The sequence below is a fragment of the Euprymna scolopes genome, chromosome 40 (genome assembly GCF_053919585.1).
Source record: "Euprymna scolopes isolate OS-2025 chromosome 40, ASM5391958v1, whole genome shotgun sequence".
NCBI classification, from domain to species: Eukaryota; Metazoa; Mollusca; class Cephalopoda; order Sepiida; family Sepiolidae; genus Euprymna; species Euprymna scolopes.
Genome location: NC_136521.1, coordinates 4,611,846 through 4,631,332, shown reverse-complemented (window position 1 = coordinate 4,631,332; position 19,487 = coordinate 4,611,846). Strand labels below are relative to the sequence as shown.

At 35.3% G+C, this 19,487-nt stretch overlaps 1 protein-coding gene across 13 annotated transcripts in view; it reads left to right on the top strand.

Annotated features, from left to right (window-relative positions):
• Positions 1-19,487, top strand: part of LOC145265357 (plexin-A4-like) — a 1,096,693-nt gene that overhangs the window by 930,921 nt on the left and 146,285 nt on the right. For all 13 annotated transcript variants that reach the window (XM_080121138.1, XM_080121137.1, XM_080121136.1 and 10 more), the window contains 4 exons: positions 669-914; positions 7,568-7,726; positions 8,540-8,777; positions 11,853-11,989. In XM_080121138.1, coding sequence (XP_079977264.1) covers positions 669-914; positions 7,568-7,726; positions 8,540-8,777; positions 11,853-11,989 — 780 coding nt within the window. The remainder of the gene's footprint in view (positions 1-668; positions 915-7,567; positions 7,727-8,539; positions 8,778-11,852; positions 11,990-19,487) is intronic.

The following is a 19,487-nucleotide window of genomic DNA, read 5'->3' as shown; positions in this document are numbered from 1 at the left end:
TATTATGACCCCCTGAACATTTATTGTTTTGGGCTCAAATCAAGTTAAGTTAGATCCATGTCCAAGAAACCTATATCTAAAATTTCAAGTGTTTAGACACAAAATTTTCGGAGGAGTTTGGTAGAGTTTCCAAAGATCAAATCGTTAAACTTTGACCCCTTAACAGCCAACTGGCCGAAAACCGATTACAAAGATTTTCCCAAATCTCACTACCCTGTATATCAAATTTCGAGTCTGTAAACTGAAAATTGACAGTTATTGTGTAGGGAAATGTACACAGACAGACAGACACGTTCACTTATATATATATATATATATATATATATATATATATATATATATATGTGTGAATGGAAATGTATAAAAAAGAATACGAAAAGTATAAAAGCTTATAACTTTTCTTTATTCGTTTTCAATTGGTGACGTGCAGGAATACAAAATAATATTATGAAAAAAAATTAAACTTTTTTTTACAAGTACATATTTTCGACCGATCCTTCAGTCTTCATCGGTGTAGTATATGCATACATATATATATATATATATATATATATATATATATATATATATATATATATATATATATATATAGTTTTGATTTATTTTGTATTTTTTATTTACATATATATTTATTTTGTACGTCTTTTTTTTTTCTTTTTTTTTTCCAGGATTGCAAACGAAAGAAAAATACGCGCCTAATTTGTTACTTTCCAAATATAACGGAAGCGTTGAGCACGTCTAATATCGAATTGCCACAGCATCTCTCGTATGGTTTCCGAATGGACAACGTGATGTCACTGCTCAATCTCACCAACGATCTCGGAACCGTCGAAGTTCAAGACAATCCAATCTTTATTCAATTCAACGAAAAAGTAAAATCCCATCTTTATACAAACGAATACCTGACCATCAACGTAAGTATTGCAACTACCTTTCACACTTGCGTAATCACCATCTGGTACAATCACTAAATAGAGTTTTGGATACGAGAAAATAAGTTTGTGATAGCAATGTGTGGGGGGGGGAGAAACGGGACAAACCAAGCGAAAAACTGAAAAAAAGTGTGTTTTTACGAAATCATGAATTAATCACTCCGCGGGGGGGGGGGGCATTCAATTGCAAACGAAAAGAGGTGGTGGGTAATGTCACTAAATAGGGTTTATGGGTGATTACGAGAAAAAATAAGTCGCTCTAACAAGCTAGTTGGGTTTAGTCCGAATTTCTTGCCAATAAAGTGCAATCTATAGGTTTTGGGTTCTAAGGAAATTGGGGCTTTATAGAGATCAGGCCTTTTTTTTTTATATATGTATAAAAAAAAAAAAAGGTATGAGATATGATTGTTGACCTAGGACCCATTTTTTTTTTTTTTTTTTTTTTTTTTTTGTAAACTAGGTCAGCTCCTTAATGTCCTCATAAATATTATGCCTATTGCCTCACCCCTTCCAGTAATTTAGCACCTTTTCAGACATCTTGGTATCCCTCTCTCTTACACATTGCCCAAGTTTTGACTTGGACTCTTCAGGGCCAAAAAGATAGTTGGGTTAGGTCGGAATTGCTTGACACCTGTATTTAAGTTACGCCCGGTAAACAAGTAATGTGATACTTCTTGAGGGTGGCCGCTATCGATCAGAGACTTCCTACCTTGATATGTTCTCTGTAATGGTTGTCGGTTTGTCTTGTGGTTGGGCTGGATTTGCTGGAGAAAATAAACTGCAATTATTTCTAAGCTGGTCGAATCTCTGTTTAAAATGACTAAAAATACCAGCTTTATTTATTTATTTATTTATTTATCTGGGGTTTCAAAACTGCTGTTTGCTGGAAGGAAGAACGTGTATTCACGTCTAGTCAGTTGCAAACTGACCAAGGGGTTTAATCTTTTTCTTTCATCCAGTTGTCCGTCTTCGGTTCTCGGGTTTCAGTAATCTAACCTTTTTAACCTGCCAAAAAGCTTTTTCTTCAATCCTAAAAGTACAACAAAAGAAAAAATATTCAAAACTGATATTTAATATAGTACACTCAAATTGCTCTTGCAAAGTTAACCATAAATTAAAAACTTTCGTTCTAACAAAATCAAGGAGTACTAAAACTTATACGCCTTCATATTACCTTCTACTCTTCAGGCTGAATGTCGTTTTGATTGTTTGGTGGCTTTTGTTTTTTTTTTAAATTTTATTTATTTATTTTTTTTATTTATTACATTTTCACCCCAAACAAGGCACATTGCTTCTTTGTTGTAGGGGGCTTCTATCAGGGACATAAGAATCAGGGGTACTATGTAGGAAGTTGTGCAGCAATATGTTGGTTCGCGTTGCACTTAAACTTCTGCATGTCAGTACAGTTGGGGAAGCAGGGACCCGGAAGGGAATTCCGAAGTCTAGAGGTTCTGGGGAAGAAACTACTGGAGTAGAAAGCTCTCTTACATCTAGGGATCTCTGCTATGAAGGGGTGGGATTTGGCCACTTGTCGGGGGTATTTACGTCGAGGGGGCACAAGTGCTTGCAGTTCGTCAGAGCATTCACCATTATTCTTTCTGGTCGAATTTGTGACTAAAAATTACTAAAAAATACCAGTTTTTTTTTTTTTTTTGGTGGGGGGGGGGTTATCTGGGGTTTCAAAACTGCTGTTCGCTGGGCTAGGTTAGTTCTTTATTTTACGGCATATCAACCCTTTTCATGTTAATGCCGAATCCAGTTATTTTGGATATTAAAAAAGAAGTTTTTTAACAAGACCAGAAGAAATCAACGATTTCCGGTAACGCCATAAAATTTTGTTTTAAAATTACTATTACAGAAAAAAAAGAAAATTTTACATGAAGGTAGTTTATGTGTCTGGCAGTGTTTTTAGATAGGTTTTCTATTGGAATGTCTTCAATAAGTATCAATAATTGAAATAATCCGATGAAAGATAAAAAAGGCGATTTCGACCAAAGTTAACACCTTATACGACCTAACAGCACAAGTGCATTGTACAGCACAATCATGTTGACACACCCGTTAAGCAACGTTGAGCCTAGCCAGTACCAGATGGGTGACAATTTGGAAAGGCTAGCTGCTGTATGCACCTTCTGGGAAGGTTAGGCGTGGAGCCAGCACCCTCACCCCCAAAAAAAGAACTCCTCGCTACAAAAGCATCTACAAAAGTTGTGGATGGCCTCTGCCCCACCTCCAGGGGCTCAAGGCTATGAAGGATTCGTACACGAGTACCGGAGCATCTGATTACGATTATTGGATGTTAAAAAAGAAAAGTTTCTTTTACAAGACCAGAAGAAATCAACGATTTTCAGTAACGCTGTAAAATCTCGACAATGGGAAAAACATGTTTCTATTACCCTAAGAAAGGCCCATGGATCTGAAAATCAGGATTCAAAAATTATATATATTAAAATCTGCTTCGATACTCATATAATGGCTACATTGTTGTTTGCATTAGAGAAGTTTTATTACCACACAAGCCAGGTTCGCCGTTTTTATTTTACGGCATATCAACCCTTTTCAGGTTATTTAATGCCGAATCCAGTGATTTTGAAGAAAAAATTTTTAATAGAATATATTTGTTTTTTTTTTTTTTTTCAAGTCAGTTTCTATTTTACCCATAGTTGGGACCCTAACAGGTACTACCACTCCGGGTCAGAGTGGACCTGGGAGCAATGGCAATTAAAGGTTGGTTGGTTGGTTGGTTGGTTGGCTGTTTCTGTTTTATGGCATATCAGGTTATTTAATGCTGAATCCAGTTATTTTGAAGAAAAAAATTTTAACAGAATATATATATATATATTTCAAGTCAGAGTCTATTTAACCCATAGTTGGGACCCTAACAGGTATTACCACTCCGGGTCAGAGTGGACCTAGGAGCAATGGCAATTAAAGGGTGGCTCCACACTCCGCAAAGCCCGCAAGTTGGGGCCTCACCATTGGATATAGTTTAAGGTTATATCCAGGACCGCTGTTCGCTGGGAAGAACAACAAGACCCTTTTTTTTTGTTCTTTTTCAAGAACCTGTATTCACATATGGTCAGTTGCGAACTGACCAAGGGATTTAATCGTTTTTTCCTTTTCTTGATATGTTCCTCGCCCAGTTGTCCGTCTTCGGTTCTCATGTTTAGCAGTAATCTGGCCTTTTAAGTTGCCAAAAAACTTATTCTTCAATCCTGAAAGTACAATGAAAAAAAGACTATTCAAAACTGACATTCAATATAGTACGCTTACTTTACCTTTGTAAAGTTCAACGTAAATTAAACACTTTTGTTCTAACAAATTCTAAAACTGATACGCCTTCATATTACCTTCTACTCGTCAGGCTAAATGCATTTTCTGTGGGATTGAAGCACAAACGTCACTGTGTAGCTTACTTGCCATAGGTATATTTCCATACTGAGTGCTACTCGCATCTTGGCCGCTGAAGCGAGAATGCTTTTGACCAGGAAGGGAAGGCCTTAAGAGGGGAGATTCCCATTTCAGTAGGAAAGGGAGTATTTTCTTGACTGGTCAACAACTGTAGCCTTGTCTCTTCCTGAGATGTTGTGAGGGGATTTGACATCTTAATGCTGAAAATATAATCACCTTATGTTGTTAACGGCAACAAGTTTGTACTAAAGAGTGTGTCGGTCAGCACTAACCCTATTCAGGTTTAACCGGTTTCTTCCAAAGGAGGAAGTTCCATGGGAGTATGAAATTCACTAGCGGTCCCCAGTCGCATGTATATCCTCGTCAGGGGAGATGACGGCATAAGGTTTTTACAACTCTTGCAGGGAGGTGTCGACGGACGTCCTCATATGTACAGCGCCTGGAATTCCCAAATTGGTCACCCATTTTAGTAATAATCAGGCTCAACGTTGCTTAACTTCGGTGATCTGACGGGAACTTGTGTGTCAATGTGATTATGCCGTACTAAAGAGTGGCATAAAATACTTCTGTGTCTGTTTATAATAACTGTTTATAGCTATTATTTTTTTTTTTTCTTTTGGAATTTTTTAATAACTAAAGTCACTAAATAGGGTTTAATAAATAAGTCTGTGTAGGCATTAAAAATATTTCTCTTACACATGAGGAATCATTTCGAGTAAAAAGTCATTTTACCTATTGAAAGTTCGGAAAAGGATCTAGAAGGCTCTCTACGTCTCTCACGAGATCCCGAGGATCTTTTCTTTCTCTCTTTTTATAGTCCTTCCCCCCCCCCACTGGTGACGTCACTTTTCATGCATTTACATCCGCGTTATGATGCAGTTCGTGATTGCCCAACATTTGCTTCATAATTGACTTTTTTATGCAGGCTCATATGCATGGAGGTATCTATTGTCTCACAAGGGTGAACGGAAGATTATGCATATTTAACTTTATAGACATTTTCTTTTCCTTTTTCTTTTTTTTTTTTTTTCCTTTTTTTCTTTTTCCTTTTTTTCTTTTTCCTTTTTTTCTTTTTTCTTTTTTTTCTTTTTTTTCTTTTTTTTCTTTTTCTTTTTTTCTTTTCCTTTTTTTCTTTTCCTTTTTTTCTTTTTCCTTTTTTTCTTTTTCCTTTTTTTCTTTTTCCTTTTTTTCTTTTTCCTTTTTTTCTTTTTCCTTTTTTTCTTCTTTTTTTTTCTTTTTTTCTTTTTTCTTTTTTCCTTCCTTTTTCCTTTTCTTTCGTTTTCCTTTCCTTTTCCCTTTCCTTTCCTTTTCCCTTTCCTTTCCTTTTCCCTTTCCTTTCCTTTTCCCTTTCCTTTCCTTTTCCCTTTCCTTTCCTTTTCCCTTTCCTTTCCTTTTCCCTTTCCTTTCCTTTTCCCTTTCCTTTTCCCTTTCCTTTTCCCTTTCCTTTTCCCTTTCCTTTTCCCTTTCCTTTCCTTTTCCCTTTCCTTTTCCCTTTCCTTTTCCCTTTCCTTTTCCCTTTCCTTTCCTTTTCCCTTTCCTTTTCCTTTCCTTTTTCCTTTTCTTTCATTTTCCTTTCCTTTTCCTTTCCTTTTCCTTTTCCTTTTCCTTTCCTTTTCCTTTCCTTTCCTTTTCCTTTCCTTTCTTTTTCCTTTCCTTTCTTTTTCCTTTCCTTTCTTTTTCCTTTCCTTTCTTTTTCCTTTCCTTTCTTTTTCCTTTCCTTTCTTTCCTTTTCCTTTCTTTCCTTTTTTCTTTTTTCTATTTTTCTTATCGTATATTTATTCTTCGAAGTAGTTCATTCATAGGAAATCAAGCTATTAGGTTCCCCCCCCTCCCAAATCAAAGTTTTATTTATTTTCCCTTTTTTGGGGCGGGGGGAGGGGTTCTATTATCTCCTCTTATGCCAGTTAATGGTTTTCACGACAAACATCTTGCAGGGAGTGTCCATTGTCTCTCGAGACTTTACGGAAGCCGCTTCTAAGTATACCTAACTGTAAAGATTGATTTTCTTTTTTCTTCCTTTTTTTCCGTCTTCGTAGTTCATTCAAACGAAATCAAGCCATTAGGTTACCTGAATAAAAACTTATTTTTTTGTTTATTTATTTATTTATTTGTTTGTTTGTTTGTTTTTCTGATGTGCCTTTTTTTCTTTATTATCTCCCCTTGTCTCAGTCAATGACAAGCATCTTTTTCTCCCCTCCTTTTGTGAAGCTCTCCTGAATCTGAATTTATAAAAAGGAAAAAAAAAATCGATAACTTCCTACGAGTGATTTTAATCCCCACCCCCACCTCACTCCACCCTTGCACACATTATAAATAAATAAATAAATAAATATACAAACATTGTTTTTGTCTAAGAAAACAAACTTATCTTTTTTTAATCACTTTTCATATCGTTTTCTTTTTTTTTGGGGGGGGGGACTATTTTGTTAACCCCCCACCCCCACCCCCACTATCTATAGTTTGAATTCGCTTCTTATTCTATTAAAGCTGAGTTCATCGACGTTTGTTTCCCTATGGCTTATATAGTTTAATCATGCAAGATGTATGCTAAAATTTTCCTCAGTTTTGGGATTGAGTTTTGTTTAAAAAGAACGTGCATTTCCCTTCTATCACTCTCCATTTTTATTCACCCCCCATCTCTCTCTCTCTCTCTCATATATATATATATATATATATATATATATATATATATATATGTTGAATATTCAACATATTCATATTGCTCTGTTTAAACATTGAGCACTCTTTGGTAGACACATTGTGTTTTTTGTTTTTGTTTAAATAACTGAACAATACTACCAACTATATATATATATATATATATATGATTTTATCTTCTCTTTCTATCCCTATGTTTTTTTACATCACTCTAACCCTCTCTCTATTATTTAATACCACCTCGCTCTTATTTCACATCTCTCTCTCTTTCTTTTATCTTTCCTTTTCTTTCTTTCTTCATCTGTTTTTCTTTCTTTTTTTTTCTCCTTCTCTTTCTTTTTTTTCTCCTTTTTTTCTATCATTTCACGTACTTCCTTTAGTTTTTATTTCAAACTTAAACATGACAGACCAGCGAAAATGTTAGTTGCAACTTCCACACCTAACCTGCTAGTTATTGCATAGGGGTTTTATCGGTGATACGGTGAAACTGAAATAAACTATCAAGCTTACTTTTCTGTTATCATTTATAGTTATATACTTGATTTATGTTCTTAAATATTTTTCAGGGTCGAAATTTGAACACTGCTGTCGACGAAGAACATTTCTCTGTCCGCATAGGCACGGGCTATTGCAACGTGACTTCCATAGCATCTTCACAGCTGACATGTCAGCCTCCGAAAGTACAGCCAGAAGCCATGTCTGACAGCGACTATCCAGAAGTCATTGTAAGTGAGATATATATATATATATATATATATATGGAGGAACAATAATATCTTCGCCCTAGAAAAGACATGATTCCATTTCCGTTTGATGAAAACCTGTTATTTTTTTTTTGTTTTTTGCAGACCATTTACTTGTTGGCCAGTTTGTTGCATAAGAAGGGTTGTCCCTTTCTCATGGAAGTAAGAAGGCAGACTAGATAAGTGAAAATGATATTAGGAAAAGGCTAGAATCGAACCCTGTAGGCAAGTGTTAAAAGATAATGAATAAATTGAAATCCTAGGAATGCAGTCGAGTGTTAATTCTTTTAGAAATAACTAAATATTATTTATGTCATAAAAAGAGCGATTGTCCATTCTTTTAGAAATAACCGGATATTAAATATGTCAGTTAAAAGAATGGGCAATGCGAGTTTATAAATGATGATTAAAAATAAGTTAAATATTGGGAATTCTTTGTTTGCCAAAAGTGTTTTTGGACAGACATATGTAAAATCCACATGAAATTTATTCACGTGGAAGAGCCACAGTCTGACGTCATAAACAAAGGAAATTCTCAATATATTAAATTGAGGTTCGAAGTTAGGATCAGAGAAATCAGACAGTCACAGACGAGTCAGACAGCGATTCAGTGGAGCTGATTCCCTTAGAGGGGAGAGGAGAGGAGACCATGTAATCAAAACGCTTGAATCCCTGACATCATCAATCGGCCTGCTAATGAATAAAAAAAATCATCTAATAGTTTTAACTGTTTGTCTTCGTGTCCAAAAAATTCATCCTGAGAAAGTACATATCTCTTTTCTTTTTCTTCTACAGGTGCGCGTGGGGCGTAATTTAACATACCACATTGGTTTTCTACGCTACGAGGAACCCGAAGGGACTTCCTTGCACATGGTCATTGGTTTGGCCGTTGGTGGTGCCGTCCTCCTCATGATCGTCATAATTGTCGTCATTGCATATCGGGTGAAGTCGAAACAGAGCAACACGATGAAGAAACAATTGCATGACCAGATGGATCAACTGGAATTGAAGGTCGCTCAGGAATGCAAGGAAGGTAAGGAGCCCTCCCCTAAGCGTAGTTAGTTTTTATGAATTACTCAAATAAAGTCGTATTTTTATGAATTACTGAAGTAGTATTTTATTTTTATGAATTACTGAAGTAGTATTTTATTTTTATGAATTACTGAAGTAGTATTTTATTTTTATGAATTACTGAAGTAGTATTTTATTTTTATGAATTACTGAAGTAGTATTTTATTTTTATGAATTACTGAAGTAGTATTTTATTTTTATGAATTACTGAAGTAGTATTTTATTTTTATGAATTACTGAAGTAGTATTTTATTTTTATGAATTACTGAAGTAGTATTTTATTTTTATGAATTACTGAAGTAGTATTTTATTTTTATGAATTACTAAAGTAGTATTTTATTTTTATGAATTACTAAAGTAGTATTTTATTTTTATGAATTACTAAAGTAGTATTTTATTTTTATGAATTACTAAAGTAGTATTTTATTTTTATGAATTACTAAAGTAGTATTTTATTTTTATTAATTACTAAAGTAGAGTTTTATTTTTATTAATTACTAAAGTAGAGTTTTATGAAACCTTTACTGAAGTAAAGTTTTATTTTTATGAATTACTCAAGTAAAGTGTCGTGGCCACATTACATTTCTATCCAGTCAAAGCTGATGGAACGATAGCATACTGCCTTTGTGGGTTAAAGTACTCCATTCAAATTTCTATGCAGATTCCCGAGTTTGACGCCCGAAAAAGGTCGGAGGTTGCATCAACCAAAATGTTATGTCAATCACACTCTAATTGAGAACAGCCATCTGAATAACATGCATATATTTTTTAATTTGAATTCACAAAAACAAGACATATGCCACAGAGGCATAAGGGGCTGCTATGATTAGGGCTATTTTAAATGGGAGAGTTGTGTAGCAAGATGATTGTTCACATTACATTTAAATTTCTGTGTGTTTGTACAGTCGGAGTAACAGGGAGCGTATATTTCCACAGATACTGTCTTTTAAAGAAAAGGGGCATAATTCTCTATTCATTAATGTTTGAATTAAAAAATAATCTAAGTATTACTTTACTTCTCTGACATCCGGTGCCACAAAAAACATTAATTAATGAGAAACGAATTACCTCCCTTTATAGTCGCTCTTTATCAGTTAAAAATCATTATTACTACTTCTTCAAGTGTTCAGTCCAATCTGGTCTTGCAAACATCGATCATGGCTGTCCATTTTTCCCTGTTCTGTCTTTCTCATGAGTTCATTGTTGGTGCTTTCTTTATTTGTTGCAAATTTGTTTAAATTGTCTATGAATTTTGTGCGTTGTCTTCCTCTGCTCTTATTGCTACATATTTTGCTACTTCATAACAGTTTCTCTAGTCTGTCATCCCTGGCGTAAAAATTTATGTTGTCTTTCTCCGATGGTAGAAGGGTTCTCTTGTATTTAGCCATGTCCATTACTTCTGCATTATAATAAACAGAACGACTCATAGAAATCTATCTATATTCTTTTTTCATTTTAATATACTTTCATAGAAATGTTTCTGTTATGTAAAAAAAACAAACTATTTTCTTTACATCACAAGTGTCACGCTCATACATGAATTCCATAGCTAATATAACATACTAACCCAACGGGTCACGGGTAGTCTAGTATATATATAACTTGAGTTCTTTCAGCCATAATTGAAACCGAAACCAAAACTTATGAAGTATTCTTGATAAAATTATAAAAAAAATAGATGACTTCAGTGCCATCATTTATAATCGAAACGGAAACCAAAACTTATGAAAAATTCTTGGTAAAATTATTTATCACAAGAAATGGAAGTACATAACAATTAAACGACCCGGATGTAAGCATGACACAGAAAATAACACACACGCTATCGTATTAATATTTAGATTATTGTTCTTCAAAAATGTCCTCACATCCAGATTGCATTTTTGATATTTACCAGCTGTGACAATCAGACTTTAGTAGCATGTATTCCAATTCCTGCTGTAGCTGTTCATGTGAACCAGAAATTATCATGTCTTTCTTTTTTTTTGTCCATAAAACTTTAATGATTCTCCTGATGAACCACATCTCCATTGCTTCTAGTCGCTGTTCTGTGTCCTTCGTTAGGATCCAGCATCCACATCTGTATAGAAGAATGGATCATACGGAGACTCTCATAACATCTATCTTTGTCCTTAGGCTTATCTTACTATTGGTAAAAATGTATTTCATGCTGTTAAAACTTGTCTTAGATTGTCAAATTCTATTCAGTATTTCTGTGTCACACATGCCACCCGGGGTGCTGGTACAATTTAAAATTCTGTCTCCCTTCCAGACTAGTCCTGGATATGACCTTAAACTATATCCGATGGTGAGGCCCCAGCTTGTGGGTTTTGGGGAGTGTGGAGCCACCCTTTGTCATTGCTCCCAGGTCCACTCTGACCCGGAGTGGTAGTACCTATTAGGGTTTCAACTATGGGTTAAATAGAAACCGACTTGAAAACAACAAATATATTCTATTAAAAATTTTTCCTTCCGAATCTTTGGATTCGCCATTAAATAACCCGAAAAGAGTTGATATGCCGTAAAATAAAAACAACCAACCAACCCTTACAGACTATCTTGCATCATGACATAACAATTTCCTTCGAGATCTACATCGAATTTCCTCAAGATTCTCAATATTTCGTAGAATTATTTCACTATATACATTAAATATATCAGATATCACTATTTATCTGTGCCTAAACCTAAATTCCATGAACATAGCTTCTTTCTTAAAACTGCAAGCCTGTGGAACTCTGTTCTATTTTCTTGCTTTCCAACTGACTACAATATGGTCGTCTTCAAGTCCAATGTAAACAAGTTCTTGATTAGCCGTTCCCCTTAAGTAATCCAATTTACCAAATTTTCCAAATTTTTCGTTAGGATTACTACGATATTTTCCCATTGACTACCGTACATTTATTAACCCTTGTCCTCGAGTGGCCTCTAAGCCTTGATTAATGGTGATTCCTTTAAAAAAAATAAAAGAGAGGGAGAACAGTACAAGCAATATAAATTTTAATTTTATTTTAATTTTTTTTTTTTTTCTCTTCAGCGTTTGCTGAGTTGCAGACCGACATGACGGAACTGACCAACGATATGAGTGGGCAGGTTTCCATCCCGTTTTGGGATTACCGAACCTACTGTATGAAGGTCCTGTTTCCGGGCGATAAGGATCACCCAGTAACAAAGGTAAGTACATCCCTTATTCAGTGTAGATATGTACTAGCACATGACATGACAAACTTAAGGTCCCGCACGGACCAGAAGAGTCGGTTGATTTGTAATAGATATGTGCTAGATATTTGCTGCAGTCAATCGTCAAATGTGTTTAAAATAGTGTTGGGACGATGAATCGGTATCGGAAGATTGGGGGGTATCGATATAGGAAAAAGTGGCATTTTTCCAAGTTTAAAACAGAATTTTATTGACTAACGGGACCTGTGGAAATTTCACAGGGGACTCATCTCTATATAAATAAAATGAACTCATTTTTTCCCGTCTGATTTTGACATTAATAGGATTAAAAATCAAGATATTTCATGCAAATATAATATGCACAAACGGCAGAACAATATCTGAGGTGTGTTATAGGCTTATTATTTCTCAAATTCCTCGATAATCTTAGATTTCTATACTTTTTCTGCTGAGAAGTCACGGCCAAAATTGGTTAGGATCAATGGAAGTGGTAAAATATTTTCTCTCTAATAAATTCCTCCTCCCCCTGCCACCACTTAACACCGTTTGGGGATCGTTCACAAGGAACAGTTGAGAAGAGAACACCGGTTTGGCTTCGTAGATCTTTCATGTGAAGTTATTTAAAATCAATAAACTAAGCTGCAGTGCTCTGTGGCGTAGTGGTTAGCGTGCTGGACAATTCACATTATATTTTCACGTTCGCGCCGACCTACCGTAGTCGTTTTTTTTTTTTTTTTTTTTTTTTTTTTCCTAAACAACTGGAATGGACTTTTCTTGGTGGCCGAACTGTTAACGTTGCAGATGTTTTTTTTTTTTTTTTTTTTTTTTTTCACACTTTATTTTCCTACTTTTACTCATGACTCCAGGTTTGATCCCTCCTACTTACCTACCATAACATTTTTTAAAACTCCCCCCGTCCCGGAAACAAACACTCGGGCAACGCCGGGTACCCCCGCTAGTATATAATATATTGATGTCGGCATTCTGTAGATGTTCAGTGTAAATGGAGACGCTCTAATATTATTGTAGTTTTTTGTTAAAACTGCAAAAGTATTTACCTAAGCTAACAGAAACGCTCAGCAAAGCCTGGTCGTAAAGTACGCTTAAATATGATATTTTAGTTCTTGCAGATTTCGTATATATTATTTTTTTTATTTTTTATTTTTTTTTTACACGGTGGTCACCACTTATCAAGGCCCAGAAGCCACTCAGGGATAAGGGTTATTGCAAGTACAGTACATTAGTGTGGAGATTTGATGAAGTGTTTACTTAAGGGGGCGGTTCATTAGGAATTTGTTAACGTTGGACTTGAAGACATCCAAGTTGTAGTCAGGTTGGAAGCAGGCAGACGGGACAGAGTTCCACAGGCATGCAGTTCTAAGAAAGAAGCTTTGTTCATGGGATCCACGTTTTGATTTAGGCACAGATAAAGAGTGGGGGAAATTTTTTACAGTGGATTCGGCTAGACGGGTGTTTTTCGTAAAGTCAATGTTCTATCAATTTTTATATATTATAAAGTTGCAATTTAAAAAAATATATATATCCATATGACTAGGGTGCATTGGCTTGAATTGAAAATGAAATAAAAACTTATATATAATTATAAAACTCAAATGACCTTGTAACGATGTATGTAACCCACTTTCCGGTTTACAACATCTGGTTGCACACTGAAATATTAACGTTATCATTTCGAAATTATTATTTAACATGGGAAGAGTGGGGTTTAAAATAACTTAAATGTAATACAGAAATGATCTATGTAAAAAAAAAAAAAAAAAAAAAAAAAAAGCAGATATATCAAAATTTGAATTTAACTATAATAAGTATTATGGTATCTGTTCAGTGCACATTTACTTAGAAGTATGGCCAACCAATTATAACTAGATTCGGCATTAAATAACCTGAAAAGGGTTGATATGCTGTAAAACAACCAACCAACCAACCTTTAATTGCCATTGCTCCCAGGTCCACTCTGACCCGGAGTGGTAGTATCTGTTAGGGTCCCAACTATGAGTAAAATAGAAACTGACTTGAAAAAAAAAAACAAATATATTCTATTAAAAATTTTTTCTTCAAAATCACTGGATTCGGCATTAAATAACCTGAAAAGGGTTGATATGCCATAAAATAAAAACGGCGAACCTGGCTTGTGTGATAATAAAACTTCTCTAATGCAAACAACAATGTAGCCATTATATGAGTATCGAAGCAGATTTTAATATATATAATTTTTGAATCCTGATTTTCAGATCCATGGGCCTTTCTTAGGGTAATAGAAAGATGTTTTCCCCATTGTCGAGATTTTACAGCGTTACTGAAAATCGTTGATTTCTTCTGGTCTTGTTAAAGAAACTTTTTTTTAATATCCAGAATATCAGGGATTTGTTTATGTTGGACTTGAAGACATCGAAGTTGTAGTCAGGTGGGAAACAAGCAAACGAAGAGTTCTTTTTTCGGGGTGAAGATACTGGCCTCACGCCCAAGCACCCCAGAAGGTACATACAGCAGCTAGCCTTTCCAAATTGTCACCCATCTGGTACTGGCCAGGCTCAACGTTGCTTAACAGGTGTGTCTACGTTATTGTGCTGTACAATGCACTTGTGCTGTTAGGTTGTATAAGGTGTTAACTTTGGTCGAAATCGCCTGTTTCATCTTTCATCGGATTATTTCGATTATTGATACTCATTGAAGACATTCCAATAGAAAACCTATCTAAAAACACTGCCAAACACATAAACTACCTTCATGTAAAATTTTCGTTTTTTTGGTAATAGTAATTTTAAAATAAAATGTAGATAAAATGCTACTGGACTTGTCATCTTTGTAAGACAAGTTAATAATTAGGTTTTAATGATTTATCTTTTATTTTCTGGAATAAAGTAGATGAATCAAATACGGGGGAGCCTTCAATAAATTTCCAGACTTTTTTTTTGTACAGGCATTTAAAATTGTCATAGACTCTTGAAATTTTAGTGTGTTATTGCTATACATCTTAGGAGATGACTGACCAATTTTAATTTCAGGTTCAAATGAACAGCTACAGCAGGAATTGGAATACACCCTACTAAAGCCTGATTGTCACAGCTGGTGAATTTCAAAAATGCAATCAGGACATGAGGACACTGTAGAAGAAAGATATACAATAAAATTCTGTTTTAAACTTGGACAAAAATGCTACAAAAACGTATAGAGTACATCAGACTGCTTTTGGACCATCCTGTATGAATCGAATATCAGTTTTTGAGTGGCATAAGAGATTCAAGGAAGGCAGGAAGTTTGTGAGGGATAAGAGGTGTGGAAGGAATAAGGAAGTTGGAACACTAGAGTTGATTGGCCAAATAAAGAATTTCATGGATTTGCGCAGTTTGTCCCAAGAGTGTTCAGAGATCAGAAAGAATGACCAAAGTGGGCATAAAAAAAACAGTTCCTCACCCTCCCTATAGTCCCTATCTTGCTCCCTGTGACTTTTCTGAAGAGGAATATTGAATTATTTGGAAATTTGAAAAAAAAAAAAAATTTTAGTTTACTTTTTTTTTTATATATATAGAAATGGAAATGTTTATTAAAATCAATTTTGCACTCGTCTGGTCTTTTCAACCGTTAAATCTTAAAGTAGATGAATGTTTTTATAAAGCAAATCAACAGAGCCAGTAGTTCACAAACGCGGAACATATCAACGGAAGAATGAGGGGAGGGCACAAAATTCGGTGAAGCGAACACATCTACCCCCCCCCCCGTCGCCATTGAATTGCAAGTGTTTATTGGCTGACATAGTTTCTGCTATTGATTGCAAACAAATTACAGGGGCTCAGGGTATGTTCACCGTTGCGTACCGGAATGTGTAAAAGAAACTTATTTGGTGCATGCATTCTAGGGAAACTAAACTAGGGATCTTATAATCTGTCTCCAAAATCAACCGATATTAGACCATCCTTGTAATGATCCGACTCCTTGTTGATTTACCTTAAAGTATACCCAGTGGTGAGGCCCCAGCATTCGGGCTTTGGGGAGTGTGGAGCTACCCTTTAATTGCCATTGCTCCCAGGTCCACTCTGACCCGGAGTGGTAGTACCTGTTAGGGTCCCAACTATGGGTTAAATAGAAACCGACTTTAAAACAACAAATATATTCTATTAAAAAATCTTTCTTCAAAATCTTTGGATTTGGCATAAAATAACCTGAAAAGAGTTGATATGCCGTAAAACAAAAACAACCAACCAACCAACCAACCCTATATATATATATATATATATATATATATATATATATATATATATATATATATACACACACACACACACAACCTATATATATATATATATATATATATGCACACACACACATACAACCATTATATGTATATATAATGCTGTTTGCATTTAAAACTGACAAATCAACTTTTGCTTCTGAAAAGCCAATTTTCATTTGTCATTATTTGCACCGTGTTATCTAACGTAAAATTATCTTTTCGGATTTTCAAAGTCCGGCTCAAATAGCATTTAAGCTGGCTAATCAAAATTTGCTTCTCATTCAGCAGTTTTCATTTACAAGGTGTTCCGTAAGTCGTGAACACTTTTGGACATTAAATATCTTAAAAACTACTAAAGATATAAAAAGCATGCGTATATATATATATATATATATATATATATATATATATATAATACTTGTTTATTGTTATATAAACATGCTCACATCCCGCTGCTACAAATAGCCACTTGTTTCAATCAAACAACAGATATCATCAGGCAGCGACTTGACTATTCAAAAGTTCAATGAATAATCTCATTGAACTTTTGAATAGTCAAGTCGCTGCCTGATGATATCTGTTGTTTGATTGAAACAAGTGGCTATTTGTAGCAGTGGGATGTGAGCATGTTTATATAACAATAAACAAGTATTATCAGCTCTTTTTATTGAGCACTATCTAACAACCTCGTTGAATTCATTAGTCCATTACTTTTGAATATAAAAAAACCTGAGTATATATATATATATATATATATATATATATATATATATATATATATATATCATTAATATTAAAGTTGGTAAATTTAGCTTTAAAATCATGTCACTTTAATTTAACATATATAGTTTCGTAGACATAAAGTCTTGAAATTTGTCCAAGACTTCCGGAACACCCTTTATTATTGAAACCCTGAAATTTCCACCAAAGGGAAAGAGGGATTCATGCCTGATAAAAAAAAACAAAAAAAAAAAACACTGACTTGTGAGGATTTTTTTGTGACGAAGTTCTAAATATACACCGCATATGTGGGTAGACCTCCTCCTCTACTCCTCTCCAAGCCTGCTCCCTTTCCCCAAGGAAGCCGGAGTGTACAAACTTGAACGCCCAGCAGACAGACAGACAAATTTTCGTTGACCAGATATAGATTTTTCTTTCATTTTTTTTTATTTATTTATTTTTTTTATTTTATAACCATTAGTGAGCTTTATTCAGCAGCAGGCACCTGTTCTGGCCATAATGGAGTCGTCATGTTTGTTGGGCGTGGCCGTCCGCAGAATGTAATGACGGCCACACCATACTATGCACATGCTCAATGGAGCTTAAATATGGCAAGTGCAGTGACTAATGAAGTTGCGGGAATCCGGCCAAGTGTTCCAGGAACCAATTTTATGTCAACCATACATGACGGGGTTGGGGAGCAGTGGTGGTGGCTTGGGTGTCACTGGGACAAACCGTCTAACATTGATCGACAGTGAACATAAAATGGTGTGAATATCCTGTGATAAGGTTTCGACATGGCAATATTTACGTGATGGATGATTTTTTTTTTTTTTTTCATTTTATTTTCTAACTAGCGGGGGTACCCGGCGTTGCCCGAGTGTTTGTTTCCGGGACGGGGGGACGGGAGTTTTAAAAAATGTTATGGTAGGTAAGTAGGAAGGATCAAACCTGGAGTCATGAGTAAAAGTAGGAAAATAAAGTGTGAAAAAAAAACAAAAAAATACATCTGCAACGTTAACAGTTCGGCCACCAAGAAAAGTCCATTCCAGTTGTTTAGGAAAAAAAAAAAAAATCGACTACGGTAGGTCGGTGTGAACGTGAAAATATAATGTGAATTGTCCAGCACGCTAACCACTACGCCACAGAGCACTGCAGCTTAGTTTATTGATTTTAAATAACTTCACATGAAAGATCTACGAAGCCAAACCGGTGTTCTCTTCTCAACTGTTCCTTGTGAACGATCCCCAAACGGTGTTAAGTGGTGGCAGGGGGAGGAGGAATTTATTAGAGAGAAAAGATTTTACCACTTCCATTGATCTTAACCGATTTTGGCCGTGACTTCTCAGCAGAAAAAGTATAGAAATCTAAGATTATCGAGGAATTTGAGAAATAATAAGCCTATAACACACCTCAGATATTGTTCTGCCGTTTGTGCATATTATATTTGCATGAAATATCTTGATTTTTAATCCTATTAAGGTCAAAATCCGAAGGGAAAAAATGAGTTCATTTTATTTATGAAGATGATTCACAATTAACTGGTACGCTACAAGTCTACCGGCAAACACCGGAAAGTAAAATAGTCGATTATGTTTTGTAGATGTAGAAGGTCAGAAGAAATGTTATCGAAATGAAATAAATATTTCCGTTACTAAATTATTTAGATTTTTTTTTTTTCATGATGGCCACCACTTATCAAGGCCAGGAAGCCACTCGGGGATAAGGGTTATTGCGTGTGGAATAGTATCGTAGTAATTCTTGGTATTAGAGATTTGATAAAGTGCCTTAAGGGGGCGGTACATCAGGAATTTGTTTATGTTGGACTTGAAGACATCCAAGTTGTAGTCAGGTGGGAAACAGGCAAACGGAAGAGAATTCCACAGATGAAAATTCGTTATTCGTATTATTTGGATTCTTTGGACTATTGTTCTCATCTTGAATGCCATTTTCACAACGTTTCGGCCGATGTAATCTCCGGCCTTCTTCAGGTCTATCTGTCAGACTAAGGATTTTGAACGGAATTTCGGATGCAACCCTTTTATTTACCTCACGGGAGTATCCTGCTCTTGTTCCATCAGCCATGGCTGAATAGAGATCCTAAGTAATTTGCAATTGTATTTTTCAGTCGCCCACACTGAGGATTGAACCTTCAACCTTCAGGAGGATGTCATTTTCACAATTGATTTTTACGCTAGAAAGATGGTGGGATCCTTCTACCGCTCCAGAAGATATCTCACTACTGATGCAATTCTCTATCTATATAAAAGCCAAGTACGTCCAAGGATGGAATACTGTTGCCATATCTGGGCAGGAGCTGCTAAAAAAAGCCTATCCTGCCTTGACAGAGTACAAAATAGACTTTGTGGCTTAGTGGGGGATGCCCTTTTCTCTACCTTGCAATCTCTCTCCCACAGAAGAGACGTTGCGAGCCTATCCTTGTTTTATCGTTATTTCCATGGCAGGTGCTCGTCTGAACTCCAATCTCTGGTCCCCCCCCGCCAATCTTTCACGAAAAAC